Source organism: Protobothrops mucrosquamatus, unplaced genomic scaffold (genome assembly GCF_001527695.2).
Source record: "Protobothrops mucrosquamatus isolate PMUCROS unplaced genomic scaffold, P.Mucros_1.0 scaffold1839, whole genome shotgun sequence".
Classification (NCBI taxonomy): Eukaryota; Metazoa; Chordata; class Lepidosauria; order Squamata; family Viperidae; genus Protobothrops; species Protobothrops mucrosquamatus.
Window position 1 is genome coordinate 60156 of NW_015387970.1, and position 27995 is coordinate 88150.

A 27995-nucleotide genomic window follows, 5' to 3' on the forward strand; every position below is an offset into this window, starting at 1 on the left:
GTTGGAATAATCTTAATAACTCCCAACTTTCTCTTTTTTAGCCACATAGAGAAAATTACAACTTGGCAAGATCCTCGAAAGACTATGACCCAGCCATTAAATCACATGAGCCATCATCCTTCAACCACTTCCACCCCAGTATCACAACGATCAATGGCCATGTCGCAACCCAACCTTGGTGAGTAATAGGAAGAGCAGCAAGAGATCCAAATAATTGTGACCTTCCTTCTAATCTCTTTTATTGACAAACAATATAATTGGTTGACTGTGCATAACGATGAATAAACTTTGGGGACTAAGTCCAACAATTAGAGTGAGTCAGAAAGTACAGAAGCTTCTTGATGAATATCCAAGATCTCTGTGGAAACCTTTTGGACCTAGCAAATTCTTGTTCATTTCATTGTATCAAATATACTATTTGTTAAGGAAATTAATTTGTGAACATCTGTTTCACTTGTGTCTCATCTGGGAACAACACTTGTGTCTCATCTTGTGGACAAATTTACAAGATTTAAAATGAATTTCTTTTTATTTGAAAAGTTAATTTTGTATTGTTTACTTGGTAGTTAACTGTACTTAAATGGAACTTTTATTTAACTCCAACTAACCTTAACTCCATGCTTAATTGAAGTAACATATATTAATACAGTTGAAGTTACTTCTGTACAGACATACATAAAATTGTGCTGCATTCTTTTATGATGGTAATTAAAAATTATGGTAAACTAGGTTCTGAAATAGATATTTCAGTTCTGGGTAAGATGGAACCTATTTATTTATTTGTTTGTTTATATTTCCTATTTGTTAACTGCCCATCTCCCTCAGATCTGTGGAAGTAATTAATATCTATTAAGGTTTATAATAGATATTAATATATCTATTATATATCTATATATAAAGGCTGCCTTTTACTGAGTTTGACTTTTGCTCTACTTATCTCATATATTTGTAAAGATTGGCAATGAATAAAAAAATTCCAGAGTAGTCTTTTCCCAGCTATAGCTGGCAATACCCGTGATTTGCTCTGGATTTGTTACATGTCCTAAATTAGATTTTTTTTTTGTGTGAGTTGGAGTTCCTAATTGCATTATGTTTTCCAGAACTTAGATAGCATATTAATTCTCAGCATTTAGCACCTTTATGTAGCCAAAGAAAAATAATGTTTTTGGTTCAAATTTGAAGGTTAAAAAGCAGATTTTTTAGACCAGCCCATGAGTCCTGAAACCAGGCCTACTGAGCCAACATTCTCCTAGACCTAGATAATTAGATGGAATGGAAATTGGATAAGGAGTCAGACTTAATAGCCTGGCCAAAATCTGTTCAAAAGCAGATTTTGTATTTCTGTCTTTTGCCTTAAGATATTTAAGCAAAAAAATTATATTGGACAATGTGCCATGAACAAGGTAGAGACTAAAGTTTTTCTAGGTGTCTATCCTAGTCTGTTCTTTTGTGAGTTTTTACTGTTGGGCTGCTTATTATTATGAGCTGAAAAAAATGTTTTTTCCCCCTGAATGACTTATCTACTTTTACTTCACTTTTCATCTTGTATTTCAAGAAAAGATACAAAAAACCCTGGCAGATATTTTATTAGTAAAGATTTCTGATTAAATAGAATAAAAAATAAATAAATTGAAATTCAGTTTTTAAAAGTACCAATTCTGGTTCTCCCATCTTTTTTGTGTCTGATCTTTGTGGCACAATAATTTGACTTGTTTACTTGTATATGTTACTGAATGGCAACAATTCCCATCATTGGCCATACTGGCAGATATATTTCACTCAGATCTGGAGAATTGTAGATCCCCTATCTCTGCTTTATTGGTTATGATGAGCAAATCTTCTCCAGCTTGTGCATATAGTGTAGAACCCATATCAATATTGGGACTGTTTTATGTTAGGTCTAGGTCAGGGGTAGACAACCTTGGCTCTTTTATGACTCGTGGACTTCAACTCCCAGAATTCCTGAGCCAGCTATGCTAGTCTAGGTTGTTTTTTTCTCCTAATATGGTTAGACAGAAGAAATAGATTTCTAAACCAGAAGAAGATTTGGGTGGGGGATGAAGGTTCGTTCTCTGAGCTTGAGGGTTGGTTTCTGAATGTTTCATTACCAGGCTAGGTAACATCTTCAGTGGAATTTAGGGGATGTCAGTGTCAGTGTTCTTCTGTTTATACGGGCTTGGTGTGGTCAATAGGTCTTGTGATGGGTCAGGTGTGGGTGTGTCAAGTGATCCAGGTCATAATTGTCGCAAAGGTGCTTTTTCAAAAGGCAACTGGACTGGGTTTTTTTTCTTGAAGAAAAACAAAACATTTTGTTCTTCTTCCTCAAAGAAAAAAAACCAGTCAAATTGCCTTTTGAAAAAGCACCTTTGAGACCTTGACCAAGTGGTTATTATTTCCAAGTTATTTTTGCTTGGATGGAGCCATATATCATGTGTCTACCACAGTACATTTACAGTGTACTCTAATATAAGTTTCTTCAAATTGATGAGAAATTATATGTGGAGGCCACAGTGGTAGGTAAGGTTAATCTAGAAGTAGAACAGAGGAATTTTTGGCACCAAGATGTACTCCTTCGGGGCAAATTTGTTTCCTTAAAGTGGTGCATCCCTATTTGATTCTTCTTCCAAAAGGAATATTAGGGGGGGAAATACTCTCTTGGATAAAACACCAAAGTGAACTAAGGTTCTGCTTTTAATACAAATGTTCTTTTCTTTTGTATATTTGTCCTGTTCTTAAATAGCCCCATTACCTTTGCTAGAGGTGAAGATTACTTGTTGCATGAGATTGTGAAATTGCTTTTTATTGCTTTGAAACTTTCTCTGTTGTTATGCACTGCTAGTATTACTTCTACTATGGCTGTACTACTTTTAGCAATACAGATATTTCCAAAATGACTGCTGTGCAGTATCAAAATGCATTAGTGAAATAAAAATACAGAAACTTAAGTCAACAAGATTTCCCCAACAGAGCTATAACAGATGGTCCTTAGGAGCAATGGAAGATGTTCAAGGTAAAAGATGCTCTTTGTCTACTTCCATTTCTTCCCCACTTTTCCCTTTGGAATGATATTAATCTGAATAGTGTAAATTTCATTATGCACTGTACATTTCTTGACTCTGTTACTTTTTAAAGACACATCTGTAATGTATGTTCAAGATTTAGCAGCTTTACTACACAAGGGCTGCAACATAGCTAGAAAAGGAGAATGTCGTGGGTGCTCGGGGCCTCACTTGCGTGAATGTCGCGGGTGCTCATGGTTCCATTCGTGCAAGTATTGCAGGCGCTTGTGGCCTCACTCGCTCGAGTGCTCGGGGCTTCACTCACGCGAGTGGGTGCTCTCGGCCCCACTTGTGTGAGCAACAGATGCCCCTCCCACAAAACCATCCCCTGTTTCACCCCTCCAGGCCGCCAACCCCGAAAAGTTGGGGAACTCTGTTCTAGGGACATCTTTGTAATGAATTTCAAAGTAATAATAGAATCCAGATACTGGGGAAGGTTCCAGATACATTGTTGTTACCATCTTCTCTAACTAGCGCAGCAGTTGGGCCTGCAAAGGAACTATAGTCTAATACAGCTGAAGAAAGATATCCTGGAAATGATAGACCTGGTAGTATTTTTTACTTCTTTCCAACTCTAAAAGATCTAGATTTTTAAGCTTCCAGACACAGGAGGACAAAATGTCTGTACTGTTCTTCTAGTTATACTGCTTGTCTTGGTGTTGCTGGCATCAGAATGTGCCTGCTTCTGCTGCTTTACCTTTCCTCCCAACCGGCAGGCAATCTGGCAGGAACATTAAGACATGATCTGTGCCATTGAAAAGGGATTCCTCTGTTATCCCCTTCTTGGGATCCTTCCTGCTGGTTGACTGGAGAAGCTGTAGGCCTCATCCGTCTTTGCTGGGCTGTGATTGACAAGAGACAAATGGGAAAACTTGTCTGATGTTCAAATTTGACGCAATGCAAGAAGAATCAAGGAAAGGAAGAGAACAGATTGCTGTCAACTTGAAAACTGAGCTTGGGAGTCCAAGCTTAGGTCTAAGTTGCCAATCTCTTGCCTTCTCTCTTCATTAAAATATCTTCTACTCTGCCTTCCACCCACATAGTCAAACTGAGGCTCTGGGCCATTATTTCTTGGCAGGAGAAAGAGGAATTTGAGACTTGACACACCTATATAAATTGCAGTCAAATGGACGCTTGGAGGAAGGTCCTATTAATCACTCCCCTTTTAAAAAATGGGGAAAAATCAGTTTATTTATGTCTTTGCTTGTTCATGTATGCAGTAAGGGTTGCAGTGGGCCATTTGGGCTTCTGTGTCTTTTTTTTTTTTACTTCCTTCCCATAAGAAACCCCATAAATAAAACCTGTGCAACAATAAAAGAACCAACTTTTTTTACCCTGCTGTATTGTTACCGGTAGGTATACAAGCTGATTCTGATGTATTTGTCATATGTCAAAGGTGGGGAAACCAAGGCCAGAGATGATATTTGCTACAGCCTCTGGAGAGGACATATCCCCTCAATGAAATTGGATTGCAAAAGCTCTTTCTGTTTCAAATTGTGCTGCATTATTCAGTACCCTAAAATTAATAGACAGGTGCTAGATGGGTTTCAAAATAATCATGTAATTTTTCTGGAGAAGCAAATATAATTGATAAAAAAGAAGATAGAAGTATAAGACTTATCCAAAAGTGCTTTTGTCTTTAAGTAGCCATGTATAAGATTGCTCTGTCAGGCCTCAATTTATCATAAGCAGGAAGCAGGTGAACTGCAGAACTGACTAAAATAGCTTGGCTCCATTACTCCCTGGCTCTCATCCTCCCTCCTTCCCTCTTGCTGTTTCGTGGCCTCCTGACCAACTTATATATGGTGCCCTTCAGTCAAAAGTATTTTGAGAAAATTCAAGGAGCTGGCATTACACATTTTACTCACTCTTTGTATGCATGTATGTGTGTGTGTTTCTCCCAGGATTTAAGCACAAAGGCCCAGAAGTGTTGTTAGATTTTAATTATCCAAGATCCAGGTAGAAATTAGTTCTTAGTGACTATAAGGTTTTTTTTTTCCTTTATCATTCTTTTCAAACCTGAATAGAAAGTTTTCTACTGACTTAGGACAGTACAGGGTTTTTATTTAATACTTTACAGATTTTTGAACCACTGTGTACTCTCAACTGGAAAGCAGTATTTTTGCTGACCTTGTTGGAAGACTAATGCAGTTTCTGGGAAATAAGTGAAACAGGCAGTTCTTTGTTGGCAAGAGCAAAGAGAAAGAGAGGAGAGAGGAAGACGGCTCCCCCCTTCGCTTTCATAATGCCGTGACTAAGTCAGAAGTGTAATGTGGCTGGATTTTCATCCTATCTCTGCAAACATATGTTTTTCATCAGACTGCTTTGCATGACACTTGATACTCTCGAGTTTGCAACAAACTGGAGTAGGGATGAAATATATAAATAGGGACCAGTTCACAACTGACTAGAGATCCTAATAAAACCTACTGGAGTTTTAACTATCCCATTATTGAATTACAATTTCCAGAGTTTATGTTAAGTATTGTTAAAGCTGCACAGTGCTGTAAGTTGCAGAATATCAAAAGTATAACAAAACCATTGGTCAGAGTTTATTCCTTTAGTAAACTATTATAATTTATCAGTGTTTATGCCTCATTATACTCATTGATATCTTCCCACTTAGAAGCATGTTAAGGAAAATCTTATGTTGTCCTAGCCTGTAGACAGTTTATGAGAATATGAGTCAGAAAAGCAAATTACCACAGATAATGAAGACTTTTGTAATAATGGCAAATGAAATATTTAGAGGAAAAATACAAACAACTCTGTTCTGAGACAAGAGACCGCAGTCTGATAATTTTCAGATTTGTTGGACTTCAGCTGGGTGGGAATTATAGGAATTCAATAAATCTGGAGGTCACCAGAATTATATTGAATTCTTTTGTAATGGCTAAGATACTGTTTTCTGCTAGATTCTTGAATAATAGGGAATGTACCCTCCTTTCACTGACAGATTAGTAGCTAAGATTAGATTTTAGAGCAATCTGAGGACCAAGAGGCATGATTCCCAGAAGTCCCCTAAAAAACTATTATGTGATTTACTGCCATTTTGAAGCAAGATATACATAAAAGTAGAATATTAAGCTATAAATAGGTGTGAATGCAGGTTTTGTTTTACAGTCCTTTAAATTCCCCCCAAAACATGGGTCAACTCATCCAGAACTTCATTTCCCCTCCAGTTCTTACATCAACATCTTTCCCAATATAATAGTTCTTTATCTTTCTTTGTGCTTATTTATGTAAAATGTTTATAGCCTACTCACCAGGGGCATCTAGGGTGATATCAAAAAGCAAACATGGTGGCTGGAACCACACAACTGAAGCTTCACTTCTTTTTTATAAGCCATATTTATTTCTTGGACCACCACTTACCCCATGGACACCTTCTCTCCACACTTTCTTTTTTTAAAAAACAGGATATACAAACCACAAATAGAGAAATCTAGTAAACATTTATTATCCACAATAGAGGACCCACAAAGAAGAATGGCTCGTTATTCTCCAAAGCACCAGTAGTACCAACCTAGAACTAAGGAGAAATTTCCTGACAGTTAGAACAATTAATCAATAGAATGACTTGTCTCCAGAAGTTGTGAATGCTCCAACATTGGAAGTTTTTAAGAAGAGATTGGACAACCATTTGTCTGAAGTGGTATAGGGTTTCCTGCATGAGCAGGGGTTGGACTAGAAGACCTCCAAGATCTCTTTCAACTCTGTTATTCTGTTATTCTTATATTTTCCTTGCACTAATGTTCGTGCATTACTGTATATTTTCATCCTGTGTTGGGGCTTTCTGTTTATTCCCCTATGCTGAAAGAGAAATTTCAAATTAAATCATTCTAAATTATGAGGGAGAGTTAGTGTAATGTACCAGCAATTTTGAAAGTATATGATTCTGATATTCATATCATTACAGTATTCACAGATGGCCTGATTTCCATTTACCACAGCACAAAGCCAAAAACACAGTGGCCATTTGTGGAGGAAAAGGCACTCTTTGTTTAAATGGTATAGACAGATTTCCTAGGAAAAAAGTTTGCAAAAAGCCAGCTGTGAATTTTTCTTCCTTTTGCTGTTAATGAAAGCAGAAAATATTCAGATTAGGTTTCTTGCTTTGAATGTATTACTCTCTTACTACCTTTGAAACATGAAATGTAAGAGATGAAATAAAAGGACACAAAGTTTCCTATGGGTTTTTTTCACAATAATAAATAACCACCTGTGCCCCTTCATGATGTACTGCTATAGTTCCATTCCTTTTCTTATTCTCCAACCTGTTAACCCATGCATTTGAGTTGCTTGGATGGGCATTGTCTAATTTCGATTTGTGAGGCCTGCTTCCAATTTTTTTTTATTTAATTAAATTTCAGAGCAAGTTTATTTTATATTAATTTAATTAGTAAAGCTAATAGGAAAGCTTCCCACATATTTAATAATTTGCCCACTATGTCATAAAAAGTTAACAATTAGGTAACATTCTGGGACCCGTCTCAAAGCTGCTTTTTCAAAAGGCAACTGGAATTTGTTTTTCCTTGAAGACGTTTCGCTTCTCTTACAAGAAGCTTCTTCAGTTTGAACTGAATGATGGAGAATGGATTTATATTCCTTGCAATTGTCTGGATGTTATCACTCTTTCTGAGAGTCGCTGAGGCTACTTGGAGGTGTATCTGTGCCCTCAAGGCCACCTGAAGAGTGCAGATGGGTGTGGAACCTTCTTGGAACTGCTGTGTTGTAAACAGGAGATAAATGTAATCGTATCCCTCCCCCTCTGTTGAGAGAGGGCTGTTCAGTATTAATGTAGATGGCCTCTTTGACCCCTCTTTCAAACTAGTCATCTCTGTCCGGAATGTGGAATTTGCTGTCTTTGAAAGAGTGACCTTTGTCTTTCAAGATGGAGTGCTGAATCTTGGATTTGTCTTCCTATGTTATGCCATGTGTTTGTGAAGTGGTTGTTTTGTTTCTGTAATGTACAGATCTGCACATGTCTCACTACATTATACTGCATATATCACATTGCTCAGTTTGTATCTGGGTGTTGTATCCCTGGGGTGGACTTCTGCCTTAGAGTATCTTTGGGTTTAAAGTGTGTATGTATATTGTGTTGGTTGAAAATCCTGAGCTTTTCAGATAGTCCTGCAACTAATGTTTTCCTTGAAGACTAATGTTGCAGGAGAACTGAAATGTCTTCAAAGAAAAACAAAGAAAGTCCAGTTGCCTTTTGAAAAAGCACCTTTGGGACAACCATGACCTGAATGACTGAGAATCTCCATAGACATTCTGGGGCTTGGCTTAAATTCTGCAGCTAGAAGTTGGTAATCCTTAATAGCAAAGTGTCTGCTTATCACCACTCTGGAATCACATAGGGGTTCATGTGTTGTGCTTACTAGAGAATACAGTGCTTCACTTACCAGCTCTGTCAATCTGTATAGAAATAGATCCACCACAAGGCAAGGTGTATATGTGAGGGACCCTCAAGCCGAAGGTCAGATCCAGGCTTTGAAGTCCAGTGGGATATGGACTATCTGGGAATATGCAGCGAAAAGGGGCAGGAATTTGAGAAAATTTAGATTAGTGCAGCAGAAAGTTACATTCAGTTTGTATGAAATTAGGATATTATTACTGAATTATTTTGGGGCAAGCACATGCAGATTAGTTCCCCAATTGTGGATATTCTTAGTTAACACAGAGAGCTATTATATAAAGCCATAATGTCTTCCAAACACTGTCAGTAACATTTAAAATGTTCTCTATGGTGCAGTGCATAAAGTTTTACTTTATGGCTTACAGTTTTAACTTACTTTTAAAGAAAAAAAATGAATGCTGACTTCTGTTTCATTTGCAAAATGGTGGCCTGGGATAGCACAATTCACAAAATATTTCCTAAATTGACTCCATCTGTTATACGTGGATATAAAATTGCTTCTATCTAATTCTGGGTGTGATGAGGGCTTCAAAAGCTATTTGGCTTGTTTTGAAACTGATTGTCTTTGGTATTAAGCCATAATCTTATTCTGGCAAAATGATAAGCTATTAGTGAGGGCCCATCACATTGCTGACATGGCTGTTGAGATTTCACAGTCTCTGAGGGTAACTGCATAGATTGTTTTCTATTCCCTTTACTGTAGATCAGTTTGTAATCCTAAGTGGCATTGCTCAACTAGCAATCTGTGCTAGGAGTCACACCTCAGTTTTAGATAAGAGAAGATTTGCTGTCTCTGCAAGCAGTGCATGTCACAACCAGAGTGAAGATATTTTTGTCAAAATGTTCTCAGCAATTGATACTGCTGCCCTATCAAAGGATAAACTGGGCTACTGATGATACTTCTGCCATAATTTGATTTATGGAGAGATTTGTGGCATTACTGAAGAAAGAAATAGAACATCTTAAAATTGATATTTCACATTCCATTCCATTCAATTACACCTTTGTGTACAATCGCCCTGCTTCAATCTGACAGTAAAAATTGTTAACTTTATAAAAGAAGAGTATTGGAACTTACTGGAGGAACTGGATAGTTGTATGATGATCTGATATATGGTGCTGCTGTGATGTTTATTGACTGAGATGAGGTCAGATGTTCTAGTATTTATATGAGCTGAAAGATGAATTACAGATTTTCACAGACAACAAAGTCAAACCAAAGACTGAGATAAATCATCCAAAGTGGATTGACAGCCTGGGATCCATGCTATATTTCCCCACTACATTATACAGAACACCAATCTGGGTTCATATATGTATATCACTGAAGGATATGTGGCAAGTGGGGCTAAAGAGTAGTAAATTGAGCTATTTCTCAGCACATTTAGCATATTCAGTATGCTGAGGAATTTTTAGAGGAACTCCTAAAGGTCTTGAGGAATATTTTAAAGATTTAAAGTCCATTTATTATTGTAGTTTATTCAAAAGCCAGTGCCTGGCTCCTAAAGGTCTTGAGGAATATTTTAAAGATTTAAAGTCCATTTATTATTGTAGTTTATTCAGGCAGTGCCTGTCACAATAGGGGTGATATGGTTAACTGATAATAATCAACCTGAAAAAGCAACTATGTGTTGCAACACTATCAGAGCAACCAGATATCCCAAAACAAACTAGAGTATTAAGAATCTTTAAGAGGTTTCAGTCATTTGATTTAAATATAATATAAAATTCCACTTTCTGCTGAACTTCATTATATTTTTCTCCAATGACTTTGCCATTTGTGGCCTTGTCTCTCCCTTCCTTCCTTCCTTCCTTCCTTCCTTCCTTCCTTCCTTCCTTCCTTCCTTCCTTCCTTCCTTCCTTCCTTCCTTCCTTCCTTCCTTTCTTTCTTTCTTTCTTTCTTTCTTTCTTTCTTTCTTTTTCTTTTGCAATGTAACCCTCAACCAACTGTTCATAGGTCAGTGATACTTTTGAAGTAGCCAAAGTTTACATCTCTGTGCTAGGGAAAGAGCAATGGCTTGGGAGCCGTAGTTACTCCTTTTTTTTTCTTTTCCCAAAGACGGAGGTATGCAATGAATAGGGCAAGGACACTGTGATATGAAAGAAATGTATTGGGCTGGATTTTCTGGTTTTGTTTCCCTTTTTTGCTTTTTCAAACATGGCTCGTATCTTCCCATTTTATTTGTGCTCAAAATCAGAAGTCAGTTCACCTTAGTTTTTTATGGTTTGCTGACTTGCATTTTTTCAAGAAAAGCCCTGGGAGGAGTACATGAATTCCATAGGCCATAGGATGCCAATCCTTCATGGTAAGAGAGAAAGGGAAAGATTCTGAAGACTTCTGATCCTGAGAGAGGAGAGGGAAGGAAAGAATGCAGTGTGGCTTGCATATTGATTTAGTGATCACAGCCATAGCCTAACATTATTTGTTTGTTATTTATAGGATATATAAGACTGCCCACGTACAATTTATGACTCTAGGCAGCATACTAACATGAATATTAAAAAAAAACCTTACATAGGCAAGACTAGAAATAATAAACCCTCTCTTTCCTAAGACATGTACAACTGAACATCAATAGGATGCTGATAATACTTGTCTTTGTGCCGAGGATGATTTCATCCAGTTTCTTCATGTAGATTTTAAACAAAAGTGGGGAGAGGATGGAGCCCTGAGGCACCTCTCAAAGCAGGCACCCTTCTTTTCCCCCACCAACACTGACTGCATCTAATCAAGGAGAAAGTAGGAGAATCAGGGCAACACCATGCCATGTACTCCCAATCCCCTGAGCTGGTCCAGAAGAATACCACAGTTCAGTAGGGTTGAATGTCGCTGAAAAATCAACACCCGGAAGGATGCAATCTCCTTCTCCTGAGCACATCACAGGTCATCACAAAGTGCAACCAACGCTGCATTTGTGCTTTCTCTCATTTTATAAAAGGAGTCCAGATGGGATAATGTTCTTAAATAAATCATACCCCTATGCTGTTTCTCTAGGTTTTTTCTGAATTAAAAAAAGCTATAAACTTATGATAAAAGTCAAAGTTCCAATCCTTTTTCTGTAAATTAGTGAACTCATGAGGTCAGAATTGGTATACATTTTGCTTTGCTCTGTGCTGCCAACTGAGCTTCGTACTTTAATGCTGGATTTTAAAAATTGCACAGCCTGAACAGGGAGAATAGGTACTGTTTGTGCTATGTACGCTTCAAAAATAATTCAGAGGAAGTATTTGGGCTCATGTCCTTGTTCAGTCATCCATGCAAGCCTGAAAAAAGATACCACAGAAGAAGATCACAATGCAACTCTTAAAGAAGCTACAACTTTTTTTCAGGCTTGTGTAGAAACCTAATAAGGACAAGCTGCATTAAAAATAGGTGCAGCACTTCCTTGAGGTACTGTTTATAATGATTTTCAAAATGTATATGGCTCTATAAGTACTCTGCTTTTAGGACTATGAACAGAATGAGATCTGATGAACAGAATAATACATGCGAATGTTTTCTGTGTTTAATTATGTAAAATAAAGGTATTTGTAGTTATAGGTTTGCTTACCTATGCCTACTTGTACTCAACTGTTAGGTATATTATCAGGAATAGCTGTACATTGCTTCCATGTACTGTGCATGAAACTGCCTTCCAAAACAATCCAAAACGTTTAGCTATACAGTGGCAAAAATGCAACTGGGAACATTTTGTGTTCAAAGCACTGCTGTATCCTATCTTCTTGTTCCACTTCCTACCATCCTCTTAGATTATTAACCAAGGTCCCGTTGACTTCATACAAGGTTGACTCAGCTTTCCATCTTTCCTAGGTCTGTAAAATGAAGACCCAGGTTGTTGGGGGCAATATACTGACTCTGTAAAATGCTTAGAGAGGGCTGTAAAGCACTGTGAAGCGGTATATAAGTCTAAGTGCTATTGCTAAGTGCTAGTTGTACAATTTTATTGCTTATTATGATTTTAACTTCTGCTTGTTTTTAAATATGGACATTCTCTGTTGTTTTTAAATTGTATATACACTGGGGAGTTGTTTGGATAACTATTTTCCCCCCTTTCTGAGGACAAAAGTTACAGGACAAGTGGAACCTTGATTGCATGAATAGACAAATACAGCATAATTGTATTCTCATAATTTCAAAAATACGCTTATTCCATAGTAATGAATCACCAGCACCAGCCACAGATGACACCAACTACAACTATATCTCAGCAGAACCACCCTCCCCCAAACCCTCAAGCTGCCTTATTGAACATGCCAAATGCCTTGACTTCCCAGCAACAACAGCAGCAGAAACTGAGGCTTCAGAGAATCCAGATGGAAAGAGAGAGGATTCGCATGCGTCAGGAGGAACTCATGCGTCAGGTATTGCAAAAATGTGGGAAGGTATCTTCTTCTTTCTGTAGGTTGTCTAGCACTCCAAGTGAGAGATCACCAAGTAGGGATTCCCCCCCACTCAAAAAAGATTAGCATCTTTTTATGTAGGGCTAAATCTTACAGTCAGGAGTAATTTTGACCTATCACTCTCTTGATCTGATTTTTATCTTTCTTCATGCTAGGAGAGCCCACTTGTCTGATTTTTGTCTCTCTCAAGGACAGGTGGAAAGCCCTTGAAGACAGCTGCAAAGTGGAAATCTTAGACTTACATTGTTAGCAGTTATTCTCTGGCTGGAATTTTTTCTCATTGGGTTGTGGATTTTTGCTTAGGCTTTAAGGGTTAGCTTTTATTGTGACTCACATTGTTCAAAACAGATCTGGTGCTTCCTGTACTTGGCTTCAAAGCAAGAACTGTGAACAATTGCAAAGGATGTTTTTCATAGGGTAAAGGAATATTCCACCCTACTGAAAATGTACTATGAAAGTATGATTCTATGGTTCTGCTTTGGTCAATATATTCATCAGCTTCCTCAGAGAAACAATTACCCAGTTTACTTCCAGCAGTGTTGAAGACAGTTGCTAACTTAGTAACATATATATTTTAATGGAAACTAGTCCTTAAAATATTCTGTTTTTTTTTAATCAAAGCAATTTGTAATCTTAAAAAGGACACAGTTAAGGTGATTTCTATATGTACACACATGAATGCATACTATTTCCCAATATGTATCTCCTATCTATCACAAGAAGAGATTTTAAAAAGACTCTGTGAATATCTATCAACTAGAGTGCAGATTGTTTAAAGGATTGCAGTCGGTAAGCAAAATAGTTTGTTTTTTTTACTTGGGAGTAAGCCCAACTGAACTGGACAGATATTATTTCAGACTAAACATAAGTAAGTTCAGAATGTGAAACTTCTGAAGCAGAGGAGGAGGGGGAAAACTATCAAACCTACAGTGTTATTTTGCCTTTGGGATTTGGATCTAACCTCCTTCAGCTATTCCAGGATAGCATTTGTTTATACTGTATTTAGTAATACAGTCTCACATTTCTTGGCAGCAGAATGAATTATGTTTTCTATTTGTGTAATGACACCAGTTGGCATATCATTTCTAAAGGTTTATTAATGCTCAGTCAGATGTTTTAGGATGCAATGAACCGAGCAGGTTATATCAAAGCTCGTGCCTTAAAATCTCCCCCTTTCTATTTTTGTTTATTGTTTGATTGCTTGTAACCATCTGAAGGAATGAAAACTTTCCATCTCTCTTAAAAGCCAGTAATAAAATTGAGGGATGGGATATGAATATAAAATAACTTTAGCTAGATATTATTTGGCTTTAGTATGTTGTGATCTTTATTCACAGATGCTTTAAGAACAAGACTTTTCCTACAAAATTTTTTAAATGAAATACATTAGAAGCTCTCATTTAATTGTTACTTTCTATCATTGAATCTATATTAAGAAAACCTGAATTGGAAAAAGATGAGGATTATTTTAAAATATACTTGTTATTGAAACATTAGTAACTAGTATTCTGCTGGCTCCACTCTTCATTGTTGAAAATCCAATAAGCTGGGAGCCTTAGTGATGAAAACAAGGAGCGAAGAGAAAAAGTGGGATTAAAATTGATTATAAAGAACACCAAATTAGTGTCTGTAGGTGTAGCAACTAGCCTTAGAATTGACAGTGAAGATACTAATGTGATATCTTTTAGGATCAACAATCAACAGTAAAGGAACCAGAGGTGAAGAAATACACCACCATAGACTAGCCCTTGATAGAGTAATACTGTAAAGAAGGTCTTGGAAAAGATACTTGTATGCTCTGACATGTATTTGATCTGAAAGATCAGAACTGTGCAGGCAATGGTTCCCCCTGTGATACTGTATGGAAGCTGAAGTTGGACTTTGAAGAAGAAGGATAGAAAGAATATGGACTGCTTTCTGAAAGATCCCCTTGCACATCATGAAAAACATGAATATTGCATCCAGTTTTGGTCACCACGATGTAAAAAAGATGCTGAGACTCTAGAAAGAGTACAGAGAAGAGCAACAAAGATGATTATGCGACTGGAGGCTAAAGCATATAAGGAACGGTTGCTGGAATTGGGTATGTCTAGTTTAATGAAGAGAAGGACGAGGGGGGACATGATAGCAGTGTTCCAATATCTCAGGGGCTGCCACAAAGAAGAGAGAGTCAAGCTATTCTCCAAAGCGCCTGAAGGCAGGACAAGAAGCAACAGATGGAAACTAATCAAGGAGAGAAGCAACCTAGAATTAAGGCGAAACTTCCTGACAGTTAGAACAATTAACCAATGGAACAACGTGCCTCTAGAAGCGGTGAATGCTCCAACATTGGAAGTTTTTAAGAAGAGACTGGACAGCCATTTGTCTGAAATGGTGTAGGGTTTCCTCCCTGAGCAGGGGGTTGGACTCGATGACCTCCAAGTTCCCTTCCAACGTTTTTATTATTATTATTATTATTATTATTATTATTATTATTATTATTATTATTATTATTATTATTATTATTATTATTACTACTACTACTACTACTACTACTACTACTACTACTACTACTACTACTACTACAAAGAATCATTGCAATACACAAGCAGATCAATTTGAAAAGATACCTCCTTTATACTACTGGGTTTTGTGGCCCTGCAGTTGTGGCTGCTATAAATATAACCAGGATTTTTTAAAAAAGAAACAGTGGTACAATCCTGGCATGCAGCCCTTAATCTGTTAGAATTTTTGTGTACTTCCTGTTGGCCCCCTGTATGATACCGAGGCCTGAAAGCATGGAAGAAGGGTATCACTGTTCAAACAATTTCCTAGTTGCCCTAACCCTTTCCTACTAATGCTGTTGCTGCTGTTGCTGCAAACTGTTTTAAGAAAAAGCAAGTGTTTGCATCAGCTGCTAAGCAACTCCAAGTAGGTGAAGAGGGTTTGGGTGAAAAGGAGTGCTGTTTCTGGCAGGCTCTTCTCAGACCTATCAGGGCTGACAGCAGCTTGGCTCCTCTGTGGAGCTTTGGGTCTTCTGCAGCAGCCCTCTCCAGAGTGACACTTCCAACACCACACAACTGTCTGGAGTTTCTGGGTTATCTTTCTTTTTAGAAGATTGGATAAGTGTTTGGAAAAGGACCTTTTGTTTTCTGGCTGCTAGGAGAACAAGAGAGTTGGCTTAGTTGTCTAAATGAAAATATGAATTGTGCTTCACACATGTATCATTTTAATTTCTTTTCTTTTTAAAAAAAACTCAGAAAACATCTCGGGGGAAAAAACAAAAATTCTGCATCTCTTATGTGCATTCCCGGTTAGGCCCATTGTGGATAATTAATATGCCCACTACAGCTTTCCCGTTTTCCTACATATTTCAAGAAAGAACTCTTAACTACTAAATCCTTTCTCATTTAGTAGGATGTATGCCCCTCTCCTCTATTGGTGTAACAGGCTTTGCTTTAAGGGATTTTAAAATGTGTTTGTTAATCCAAATGTGATCCAGATAATTCAGATATTTGGAACTCTTCTGGGCCTGCAAGGCTTTGATGTATCATACAGATTGTTTAGATTGGAAATGAGACTCAAATTGCCTGGTAACGTCTAAATTTCTTAGATTACATTGATCATCATTTCAAACCAGGGCCAGTGTGCCAGCCTGGGGAAGGGTACTTATTAATTATCTGTGGATCCATCAAGAGAACTGAAAACACTGTTAACAGCATGCCCTATCAAGCATTTCTGGAGCATGTATTTCTAAGTTTGTATCTCTGTCTCAGGTTCGGTGGGCTTGAAGACTGTTTCTGATGCTTTTCTCTGGAAGTAGTACTTTCTTTCTTATCTTGGCTCAATTTGTTCCACTCAGGCAATGTAGAGCATACTAAGCATGTAGGGAATAAGTGACAAATTGCATGTTGTTGCCTTACGTTGACTCTTACTGATTATGTGTTTGCCCAATGGGACTACTCACTTTTTTCTGTCCCCCCAGCCTCTGATTGGTGGTAGTGTGAGGTTGCTGAAGTCCTGTAGGGGTGGGTTTCCAGCAGAAGGAAAGCAACAGTCATGAATTTCCATTACTGTACAGCACTGCTGAAAAGATAGAAAAATAGTTTTGCCCCCAAAATAGTTTGACTGTTGTCTATCAACATGAAAGTGGATTTATCTTTTATACCTGTTGTAGTTCCAGTGCTTTTTTTCTCCCATCTTTCCCATGGTTTAATGGACTTTTTGCTCTGGCCTTGAAGCCGGGCACCTGTTTCTTGTTGACATAATTGACATTTTTGCCCTAAGAAACTCCCCAGGTTTAGCAACAGCTGGCAGCTGTGCCCTGCTTCTCCCTCCTCCATAGGAGAAAATAGGGATCAGAGGACCCCAGAACTAAAGGAGGAAGCATACACTCATTAGCCTGAATGCTCATCCTGTACCCTAGAAGCAACTGGCTGCATAGCATGGCTTAGACAAGAGCATGTCAACTTACATACATCTTAAAATTTCCCTGGTTGGTTTAAGGGGAGAAAAGATTGCTTTAACAGTGGTACAGCTAACCATGATTTAAGGCTTGGATTGGGAATAAGAGGAAGGCAACCTTGTAGAGGCATGTAAAATAGAGTCACAGGAAATGTTTGTACCATGGTAAGATGATAAATGGGGAAAGGTCCCTCCCTTGAAATAAAATTAATGATGAATGGCAGCGTTTGCCTTTGCCTTGACATAGTTAGTATCAAACAAAACCAAAGAAATAGAAAGATCAAGGTTAGAGGGGCCTGCAGTAAGCTTTGAAGTGGTGTCAGGGGGAGTCAAAAGAAGAAAGTAAAAGTTAAGTGGTTTGCTAATAATAAGAATGTGAATACTTGAGGGAGAGTCTGTCCTAGAATGAACATGCTCAGATATTAAGATCTGCAAGGATGGCAGCTACTGGGAGATGCTTGTTATGTGGGAGAGGATGGAGGATCTTCTCTGTTGTTGGACCCCAACTTTGGAATGGCCTTACCTACCTTTTACTATCTGGTAAAAATCTTACTTTTATTGTCACATTTGGAATTGGTGTCCACTAATAGTATCTGAGTGTTCAATTTTGCTGTTTGGTCTTATTGTTTTGCCATATTTTGCTTTTTTGTGGATTATAAACAGCAATTGTTCTCAGGAACATTATTTTTCATGAACTGGATAGCTATTTTAGGAAACTGTCATATAGGGAATTAGTTTCTGTGGTCAATCTGTCTCAACAGCATCTATCCTGAGTAGTGGATCTCCTCTAGGATTTCAAGTCAAAGGTCTATTAGAGATCAAATCTGGGAATTTATGAATGCAAAGTGGTTATTATCCTTCCCAAAGTAATTCTAGTATGTGCTTCCTCTGGAAGAGTAACAAGGAGTCAGTATTAATATTGATTCAGTCTATAGATATTTCTATATGTAAACTCACACAAATTAAAAATTAAATAAATTCAAGATGTCATAACTTGGTTTTGCCTGAAACTAGGCAAGCTAGAAATGTTATTTTAGTAAAAATAACGGACATTTCATGGCTACAGAGTACATCAGGCTTCAGTTAGCTTGCATTACCACTGATAGAAGTGAGCAATCTTAGGATCTGAGCCATCTAAAGAATACCAAAGGAGGGCCTGGATGTTCAGTTGTTGCTGTGCATCACAGTATCCAAGGAACGGAAGTTTAATAAGGGGCAGTGTGAAATAGGACCCTTCCCGCATTCTGAAGGGGCAGTTTAGCAGCTGTGCTTGTGCAGCGAGCTATTTCTGCCAGCAAGGTTCCAGGAAATGTGTTGGGAGATTTCTAAAATCATTTGGCATGTCGGGTTTTTTTTAAGGTTTACATCAAGGCTGTGTGTGTGTGTGTGTGTGTGTGTGTGTAGACAGTGAATAATTTAGTGTACTTCAACCATTTTAAGCCAGCATACATTTTGGCAGCTTTTACAGAAACCTCTGAAGGAGAAGGCGTTCTGGAGCTGCTGCCACAGCAGGCATTTCAATGCTGTAGCAATGTCAAATAGTTGCCTTGATCCTCCCTTTTGTTTCCACTGGCTGTTCTCCCTTTTCTTTCTCTCTTTTTTGGGTGGTTGTTTTCATTTCGTTTTATTTTATTTTTGACCAAACATGGTGTGCACAGCAACAGCACGAAAGACAACAGACCACAAAGGCTCCCGAGGTATCAGTGGCTTTATTTGTAAGGAAATGTCAGGGACCATGTCATGATGGGTTGCAGGAAGCAACCCCTTTGCCAGGTGACCCGCCGACCATAGAAAAGTGATTCGTCTTGTCCTCAGGACTGTGTCATTTGCCTGGCACTGCAGTAGCAACCTCCAAACATTTCCCAAGCAGTTGTCTTTTCTGGCCCATTCGGAAAAATCTGAGAAGTATGAGCTTTTTGAAGCCCTCTGAAACAATAGCAGACAAGCATTTTTGGCTGGGGCTGGGGACATATTTGGAATTTCCAAGGATTTATCTGTCACCGAACTCAAACCATGAAGTGACTCTTCAGTTATGTACAAAAAGAAGAGTAAACCATAATCCATATGGAGATAACATAACTATTACTGTAATTATATTTGTATCCTGCTTTTTATTTTATACAATTCAAGGCAGTGTGCTCACTGCTCCCTCCTATTTATCCCACAACCACCTCCCTGTGAGAAAGGTTGGGCTGAGAGAGAGGAACTGGTCCAGACTCCAAAGGTTGGGCTGAGAGAGAGGAACTGGTCCAGAGAGAGGAACTGGTCCAGCTGAGAACTAATGCTCAGGGTTTCCTGGAGGGTGCAGCTGTAAAATGATTGACATGAAGAAGACCCATGTGGGATATACCTTTTCTCAAAATGACTGGTGCTTTGCTTTCCGGCAAGATCATTTCCTATTGATATATTTTTAATGATATGCTTTTTAAAGAAATTTGGTAAGTGCCAAAGGAAGTGTCATGGGGCACATCGCTGATAGTGGTCTTCTCAATAGAGCCAGTTGGGGAAGCCCTGTGAATGTAGAGAGCCATAAAATATTTCTTTTAAGTGGACTTAAAAAATAAATTTGACTTACTCAGCAATGTGTTTGGTTTATGTGTCTACTTAAAAAATATATGGCACTTAAGAAAACAGCTTTCCTCAGATAATTTACAGAAGTAGTTTTTAATGTTTAAAAAAACCTACTGTGATTAACATTAAAATAAACAACATATATTGATAATACCTATATCATAATGGGGAAAGGCTACAGGAGGTCTTGTTCAGATTCTTGGATGTCTCCTATGCAGAAGGTGATAATGAATGGGGCCTTTTTGAGAAAGTCACTTTGTCTTCCAGCTGAGATCTGATGATCCCCAAAATTAAATACTTTTGATCAAAGTATAATCTGTAAAAATGCTCAAATTGTTGTTATTTTCTTGGCAAAGTCTAGTTCAGGTTTACTTTTGTTTCTGAGATTTTTTTCCCTTCATTTTACCAATCTAGCCTACAGCTTGGGATTTCCTGGGTGTCTCCTATTTAAGTATTAATCTGCTCTCACTCTGTGTAATTTTCACATCACTGAAGACCGAGTTGCTTTACATCCTGGTTGTTTAAGAAGTTCTTTAATTGAAAGTAATGATTTCACTTAGTTACATAAAGCATTTATAAAAAGTAAAAATGATGAATGCTTTGTATGAAAATATGTTTTACTTACTTAGAAAATCCTGAAGATAACATGGAAAGTGTAGTGTAAGAAGTACTTACACTTGGGAGTCCTGAACGTTTGATGGGGAACACCTACACCCTCTTGCCTTCTGGTAAATGGGAATTTTCTCATCGACCATGCTCACTATAATAGCCATTTTGTGCCTGAGCAAACATTTTCCATGATAGCCATTTTGCCAGAGTATCCTTGGAATGTTTCCAAAATGTGAAATGTACCCTTCCCAACTTGCAAAAATGAAAAAACTTTAGGCATAGCTTAGGTATTCTTCTTTTATGAATTGGACAAAATCAAACAAATGTTTTTTTATATATATTTTGAAAGACTTGGAACTGAAGAAGAGCACATTAAGTTCATTGGATTTTAGCCAAGAACATTGGATGGCTGTATGTTTAAACTGCGGTATATTTATATATTTTTCTTTGAACATTTTGTTTTGGGAAGCTCGATGACAGAAAGGCATTATCTCCGACCTTTTTCCAGCAGAAATCTCTCTCAAGTTTTCCATAAGGATTGCATCCCTTCATCATTCTTTTTTCCCACAAGGTGTCGCTCTCAGACCATCTATGGGGGGGGGGGGGGAATAATTCATGGCAGTTTCCACATATTTATCACAGAGTTTTCTGTTCCCATTTCATTGTTTGTTCCTAATTAGTTTCATGATAAAATATAGAAAGCAAAAACCTTTATATTAATTATATATAAAAACTCTTGCCCATCTATTGTAGCAAGTTGCCAATTCATGGCTGTGGATTACAGTTAACTATGAATGCACTCAGATTTCTCACAGAAATCTGTTGAATCAAGCAGTTTAGGTAAACATACTTCCCGCTTTCTTTTTACCATAGCCAAATCTATAATGTACGGACCAAACTTAAAGTATATACTCCCTTTCAAATGTAAAAACAGTGTTGATATCTCTAAATAGACTGCAAGGTTCTGTACTGGATATACTTGTCGAAACTGATTTAGGTCTTCCAATGACCTACGTTTCTCCGCTTGAGATGGTCACAAAGAAAAGGGTTTATTTATAAGACAATTTCTTGGTTTCTCTGGGCATGACCCAATGAAAAATATTTCCAGGTCAGATTCTCTTCTTGCCTGCAAATTCCCTCTTGTATTTTCTAAGCACCTGTTTGTCCCAGTTTTTTATCTTTCTTTTCTTTCTTTCTTTCTTTCTTTCTTTTTTTCTTTCTTTCTTTCTTTCTTTCTTTCTTTCTTTCTTTCTTTCTTTCTTTCTTTCTCTCTCTCTCTCTCTCTCTCTCTCTTTCTTTCTTTCTCTCTCTCTCTCTCTCTCTTTCTTTCTTTCTTTCTTTCTTTCTTATCTGTCTAATATATCTCTCCCTTCCAATCTCCTAGAACTAGATGTTCTAATATTTTGCTGATTAAAATAAACACTTTTATTTACAACCACGTTCTGAAATTCCCTCACTTTCCTTGCCTGCTGTCTTCCTTAAAAAGCTTACTCCATATCTTGAATTATCTTTTTCTACATTAGTTTCTATTGCTTTCCAAAAGGTGATGTTTCCTTTTTTTAAAAAAGCAGAACATCTCTAATTAAAAATAATTTTAATTTCACTACTATTGAGATGCATTGATTCTGCAATATAATATTTATATCTAGAAAGTGGCAAGAGGATGGTGGATTCTGAAAAACTCTAGAGCACCTATATGAATCTCTCAAACAAAATTTAGAATAATAAAAAAGATCACTGTATTTTATTGAGGAAATAATAGCAAGTACTGCTAATAAATCAGGGGAATAGGACCATAGATAGATGATAGATAGATAGATAGATAGATAGATAGATAGATAGATAGATAGATAGATAGATAGATAGATAGATAGATAGATAGATATGGATGGATAGATAGATAGATAGATAGATAGATAGATAGATAGATAGATAGATACCATAGATAGATAGATACCATAGATAGATAGATAGATAGATAGATAGATAGATAGATAGATAGATAGATAGATAGATAGATAGATAGATAGATAGATAGATATGGATGGATAGATAGATAGATAGATAGATAGATAGATAGATAGATAGATAGATAGATAGATAGATAGATAGATATGGATGGATGGATGGATGGATGGATGGATGGATGGATGGATGGATGGATATTAAGTGTCTGTGTTTGTGTATGTGAATGACTCAAATGACCTCCGGTACTTTGCATTTCTGGCTGTAGATGCACCAACACTGACAAAATGTGTTCTTTTTTTAACTTTAGGAAGCTGATTTGTACCGACAACTTCCCATGGAATCTGAGAACCTTGCCCCAGTTCAGACTGCTGTGAGCACACCTAGCATGACACAGGACATGAGATCTATTACAAATAATGGGTCAGATCCCTTTCTGAACAGGCAAGTACCATGTCTGATCACCAGCCATTTTATGTTCTGTAATAAAGGCCTTATCTAAAATTTGCTTACCTATTAAAGCATGTGAATAGAGATTTCCACAGTGGCAATTTTGCTTATGAGTTACAAAAGTTTTAATTGAATAGCTATTTAATCTTTTTGATTCCGATCAATTCTGATCTGATTACTCTCTATTTGTATTCTTAGTGGTGTGTAGAAAATTGGCCAAAGGTATTTCTCATATGGGAATAGGCAGGGGGAGGCTATAGGATACCAAACTGAGAAGGGCAATTAGGCATATTACATATAATTAGGAAAATTAGGGTAATTTCTTAATTATTCTATGTATAATTAAGAAAAACACCTATATGCTAGATGGCATCTCTTCACATGGGTACTGTCTCTCTGTCACTGTAAATTTGGATTGACACTGCCATTTGCTTTTTAAACAACTGGCATCATTTGACAGTAGAAGAATGACAATCACTAGTGCCCACTCCTTAGTTGAAATTGTGACTGGGAATGATGTATCCTGCACAATCATTGTAGCAGGTGCCAAGAAGATGAAGTGGGAACAAATGTAGATGAAAGATACGAGTCAACATAGTTTGCCAAATACAAAAGCGACCAGTGAGAAAGAGAGGATGAGAAGTGGAAGGGAGCAGGGGTGGGTATTATAGGTAGTTGGATCAGTAGACTGGAAGATAAAAAATTGGAGCCTATGATAAGGCTAGGAAGCCTTGTTTAGTACACTGATACCTCATTATAAAGCTTTAAAAATATGCATATAGGGATTGATCTGTGGATCCTGCATGTAAGACATGTACTCTCTTACTGAGATTTGGTTCCACTCCTTGATCTAGGCCTATCTTCTTTGGGCTTTGAGTTACACTGGCTACCAAATTGCCAGGAGATCTAAAATGATAATACCGTATCTTGTAATGCATAAATTTTATTTTAAGAAAAGTAAGATTTCCAGTTACCAAATTCCTTGATAGATAGATGTTTTCAACCTGTCACAGGGGAACTCACAAAATATTGGAGTACATCGAGAGCTGTTTAGAGTTCAAAGTTTAACCAATTAGACTCTTATTTCGTAAGCCATTCTGGGGACAGACATGCGATGGGCACAGTCTTGACTACGGACTTTTCATGTCTCAATTCATAGTGGGCCATACCATTCCAGGGAGCAGAGCACAGACAGTGGCCTAGGCTTAGGATGTTACAGCATACCGACTACCCCTGAAGACTTCCTCAGCAATGTAGATGAGATGGACACAGGTATGAACAAGAAGTATATTTTTCTTCTTAACAAAATTATAAACAATAGGCTCAGCCAATGTCACTTTTATACTTGTCTGAATTACGTATTCAATTGCCCAGCTATTAAATAAACTGCACATTCCAATTTGTGCAACAATTACAGTCCCAACATGTCCAGTAGGACTGATATTGCATATGCTTCAGTATGCAACCAAGAAGATCCTGATTTTAGCCCTCAAGTTTATCTACATCTCATTTTTCCTCCAATTTTAATCTTACATTGTACTGAAACTTTACTCCCTGAATCTTTTTAGCCTTCTAAAAGTGTCTGTCTGAGTATGGGTGTCCAACTAAGGAGTTGTTTTAGATTTGTAGACAGAGTTCCTTTACCCTTTCCTTCCTCCCCTCCCCCTCCCCCCAGTTTCAATAGTATTATCATTAACTATGCTAATTCCTTGTTAGGTAGATGGTGGTATTGGTGACCAGAAGTGAGGAATACTTGTAGGTATTTTGCATAGGATCATAAATTTATTTATTTTTAGCTGAACAGTTGATGACAGTACTGACCTGAAGACCTGTCTTTAAAATCTACTCTTCACATAAGGTGTTCAAGAATAATTTAGAAATTTAATTTAGACATCAATAATCTGATGAATTTTTAAGATGTGCACTGTTAAGGCATATTTCTTAAGTACCTTAGTGAAAAAGACTGCTGCTGGGATTTTTGATAGTTTTTTATAAAAACCTTAGCTTTCTGTTCTGGACTATGTAGCCTTTCAGATTATTGCCCCTTTCATGTTATTAAAATCTTGAGATATTTAGGAAACTCCAAAAGTAATATTTAGGTGGGCAATATGTGAAAGCTGTACCATTCCTGTTGAAACATCAGCTAGCAAATTACTATCTATCTTTACCATCACCAGGAATATATTCTACATTACCTCCTCTTAGATCGTGGTTAAATTCCTCTTTGTACCAGATGCAGACGAGGATGGCAAAATATTCATGGAGAGATAAACCCAGTTTTTTTAAAAAGAGGCTTTTGGTATTATTTAAGACCCTTGAATTAGGGTAAAGGAAATTTTCACCAGTAGACAATATTCTCCCAAGCTTGGTCTCCATATTTATTTTATTATATTTATTATATAAGTGTATAAGGCTGTCCAACTCCACAATTACTCCAAACTGACTGCAACTAAAACAATAATGAAATAGATTTCAAACAAATAGAGTCACCTGTGTGTGAGTTGGGTGGCCATATAAATTTGCTTAATAAAATAATAAACAAATAAAAACTAATTAGGTGGAAACTCCCAATAGGCTGTAAGCATTGGGTCTTCCACCACCAACCTGGTGACTGGATCTAGCAATTCAGGCATAGATTTCACTGCACTGCTGTGATTCATATAATGTAGCAGGGACTTTTATTGTGACTTCTTCCCCCTCAGCATCTTCATGTTCAAGGGATTTCAGAATTGTATCCTAGATTATAGAATCAGCTCCCTTAGAGTCTCTAGACAGCAACCAGTTGTTTAGCCCAATGGCTAAACGTTACATTACAAAATCTTATTCTTAGCCAGATAGAAATCTAAAGAAGGGACTACCAATCTTCTTTGCAGCAATTTAAACATAGCAATAACTACCTCCACCCTCTCATATTCTATATCATAGTTCCTTCTCTTCATAATCAACATTTTTAATCAGTAAACCCCGAAATTCACATCCCTGTTTCCATCATGAAGTGTCAGTTGTGTGACTGATTTCCCTGGAGAGATAAATTTGTGTGCAACTGATTGTTCCTCAAAACATGGAAATCAATAAACACAAAGAAAAAGTAGACCAGAACCCTTGCCTTAATGTCTTGTGTTCTGTATAGAAGTACACATTGTATATAGAGAAATTTTGTTGCATGAATCTACCATCAATTTGAAATGGTTAAAACCCTAGAAATCATTTTAACAAAGGCTTAGTCTGATCAAACATTAAGCTTCATTGTTTGGGCATTGATGGTTTATTTTAGCTGTTACTTCAGGAAGCTATTTTTATTATAGAGGTGCCACTTGCTCATATCTCTCCCCTCTCTCTCTCTCTCTCTCTCTCTCTCTCTCTCTCTCTCTCTCTCTCTCTCTCTCTCTCTCTCTCTCTCTCTCTCTCTCTCTCTGGTGTGTGTGTATGTGTGCACGCATGTGTAAAATGTTTACATGATCAATAAAACTGTTGTTATTACATTGACTAGAATGAACTTTATAGTTAATAGTCTCTGGGTCTGTACAACACACTGAACAAAATATTTTAGTCTAAGTAAGATGTGCAAATCCAAGTTGTGTGGTTAGTTAATGATCTAGCGGAACATGCAAATCTAGCACACTATGATTAAACATACAGTGGGTAAGCTTGGGTGAATCCAAACCATATAGTGCTACCATATATCTCAGATCATAAGTCAAATCAGATTTCAAAATCTAAAACAGCCTTCTGCTTCTATCTCAGAAGGTCTGGATTGGGAATCTAGACATGGCTAACTGAAGTTTGGATCAAATAACGTTTGATTTTAGATGCTATTACTCCATTCATTTCTTCTTTATTTTGCAGGAGATAATGTAGTACAGACTTCCATGAATGTCAACTCCCAACAGACCCGCTTTCCTGACTTCCTTGACTGTCTTCCTGGAACAAATGTTGACCTTGGGACATTAGAGTCCGAAGACCTGATCCCCATCCTTAGTGATGTGGAATCAGTCCTCAACAAAAATGAACCTTTTCTTACCTGGTTGTAACTGATAACCCAACATTTCCTTTCCCTCTAGAATTTAATGCCAAGCCTCCTCAAGTCCTTCAGCTAACCAGCCTAATCCTTTGCTGACTTTTCCAACCCCTTTATAGGTCAATGAATCTTGATTGGGATGTCATTGACAATAACTTACATTTGAAATATATACAAATACAATTTACATCCATCCCTAGTTTTAAGGAGTAGAATTGCTTATAGATATTAAATGTAAGTTTTACCTAGATGTGTTTTGAGGAGACAAAGGGGTGGGGTTTGTTTGTTTGTTTTGCACCATGTCTGAACTGAACGGTCATCAGTTACAATTAAGTGTGTAATTAAGGAAATGGAAGACAGTGATGACTGTAAGAAGTTTCAGTCTGCAGAAGTTAGCTTGGTTCTGAAAACCTAGCACACCATCAAATACAGCTCTGTGATTATATTTAATGGTCATTGCACCAAATGCTTGTTATTTACATAAGTTTTAAAAATCATCATTATTTTAAATAAACTCACACTGTAGGGAATACAGCTTTTTTCTTTTTAATTCCAAGTCAACCAGAGAGCAACTTTTTAAAAACCTGCAAAGCACAAACAGTACTTTTGGGACTTTTTCAGTTGCTACATGGTTTCTAGTAAGCAAAAGTGAAATGTTTTAACTGTTGTTTTTACACTACCACTGTATCATAAAATGAAACAGGTTGATACTAATTGCTGCCATTTTTAAACTATGTAGAAAATGAAAAAAATGCAATTATATATGTTACGTTCTTTTTTACTTTCATTTTAAAGAAGTACACTTTATATGTAGCTGTTTTAAAAACTATTTTAAGGTGAATCATAAAAACAACAAACTTTTGTTGTGTTATACACAAACCAAAAATTCTAGCAAATTCTAGCAAAATAGAATTTCAGAATTCTGGAGAAAAATTGTCACATTATTGAATACAGTAACAATTTTGTAGAGCCTTATTATCTTTTTTTCTTTTTAGCAATAATGCATTTTGTTGATCAGATTTTACAAGCTAGAAATAATTGCTTCACTTTATCA

General features: G+C 37.1%; 1 protein-coding gene across 1 annotated transcript; it reads left to right on the forward strand.

Annotated features, from left to right (window-relative positions):
• Positions 1-27770, forward strand: WWTR1 (WW domain containing transcription regulator 1; the record flags this gene model as incomplete). Its single annotated transcript, XM_015823337.1, has 5 exons — positions 1-178; positions 12641-12846; positions 22784-22917; positions 24083-24195; positions 26770-27770. Coding segments are annotated over 5 exons (816 nt in total), but the record flags the coding sequence as incomplete, so codon positions are not given.
• Between the last annotated feature and the right edge of the window lie 225 nt (positions 27771-27995).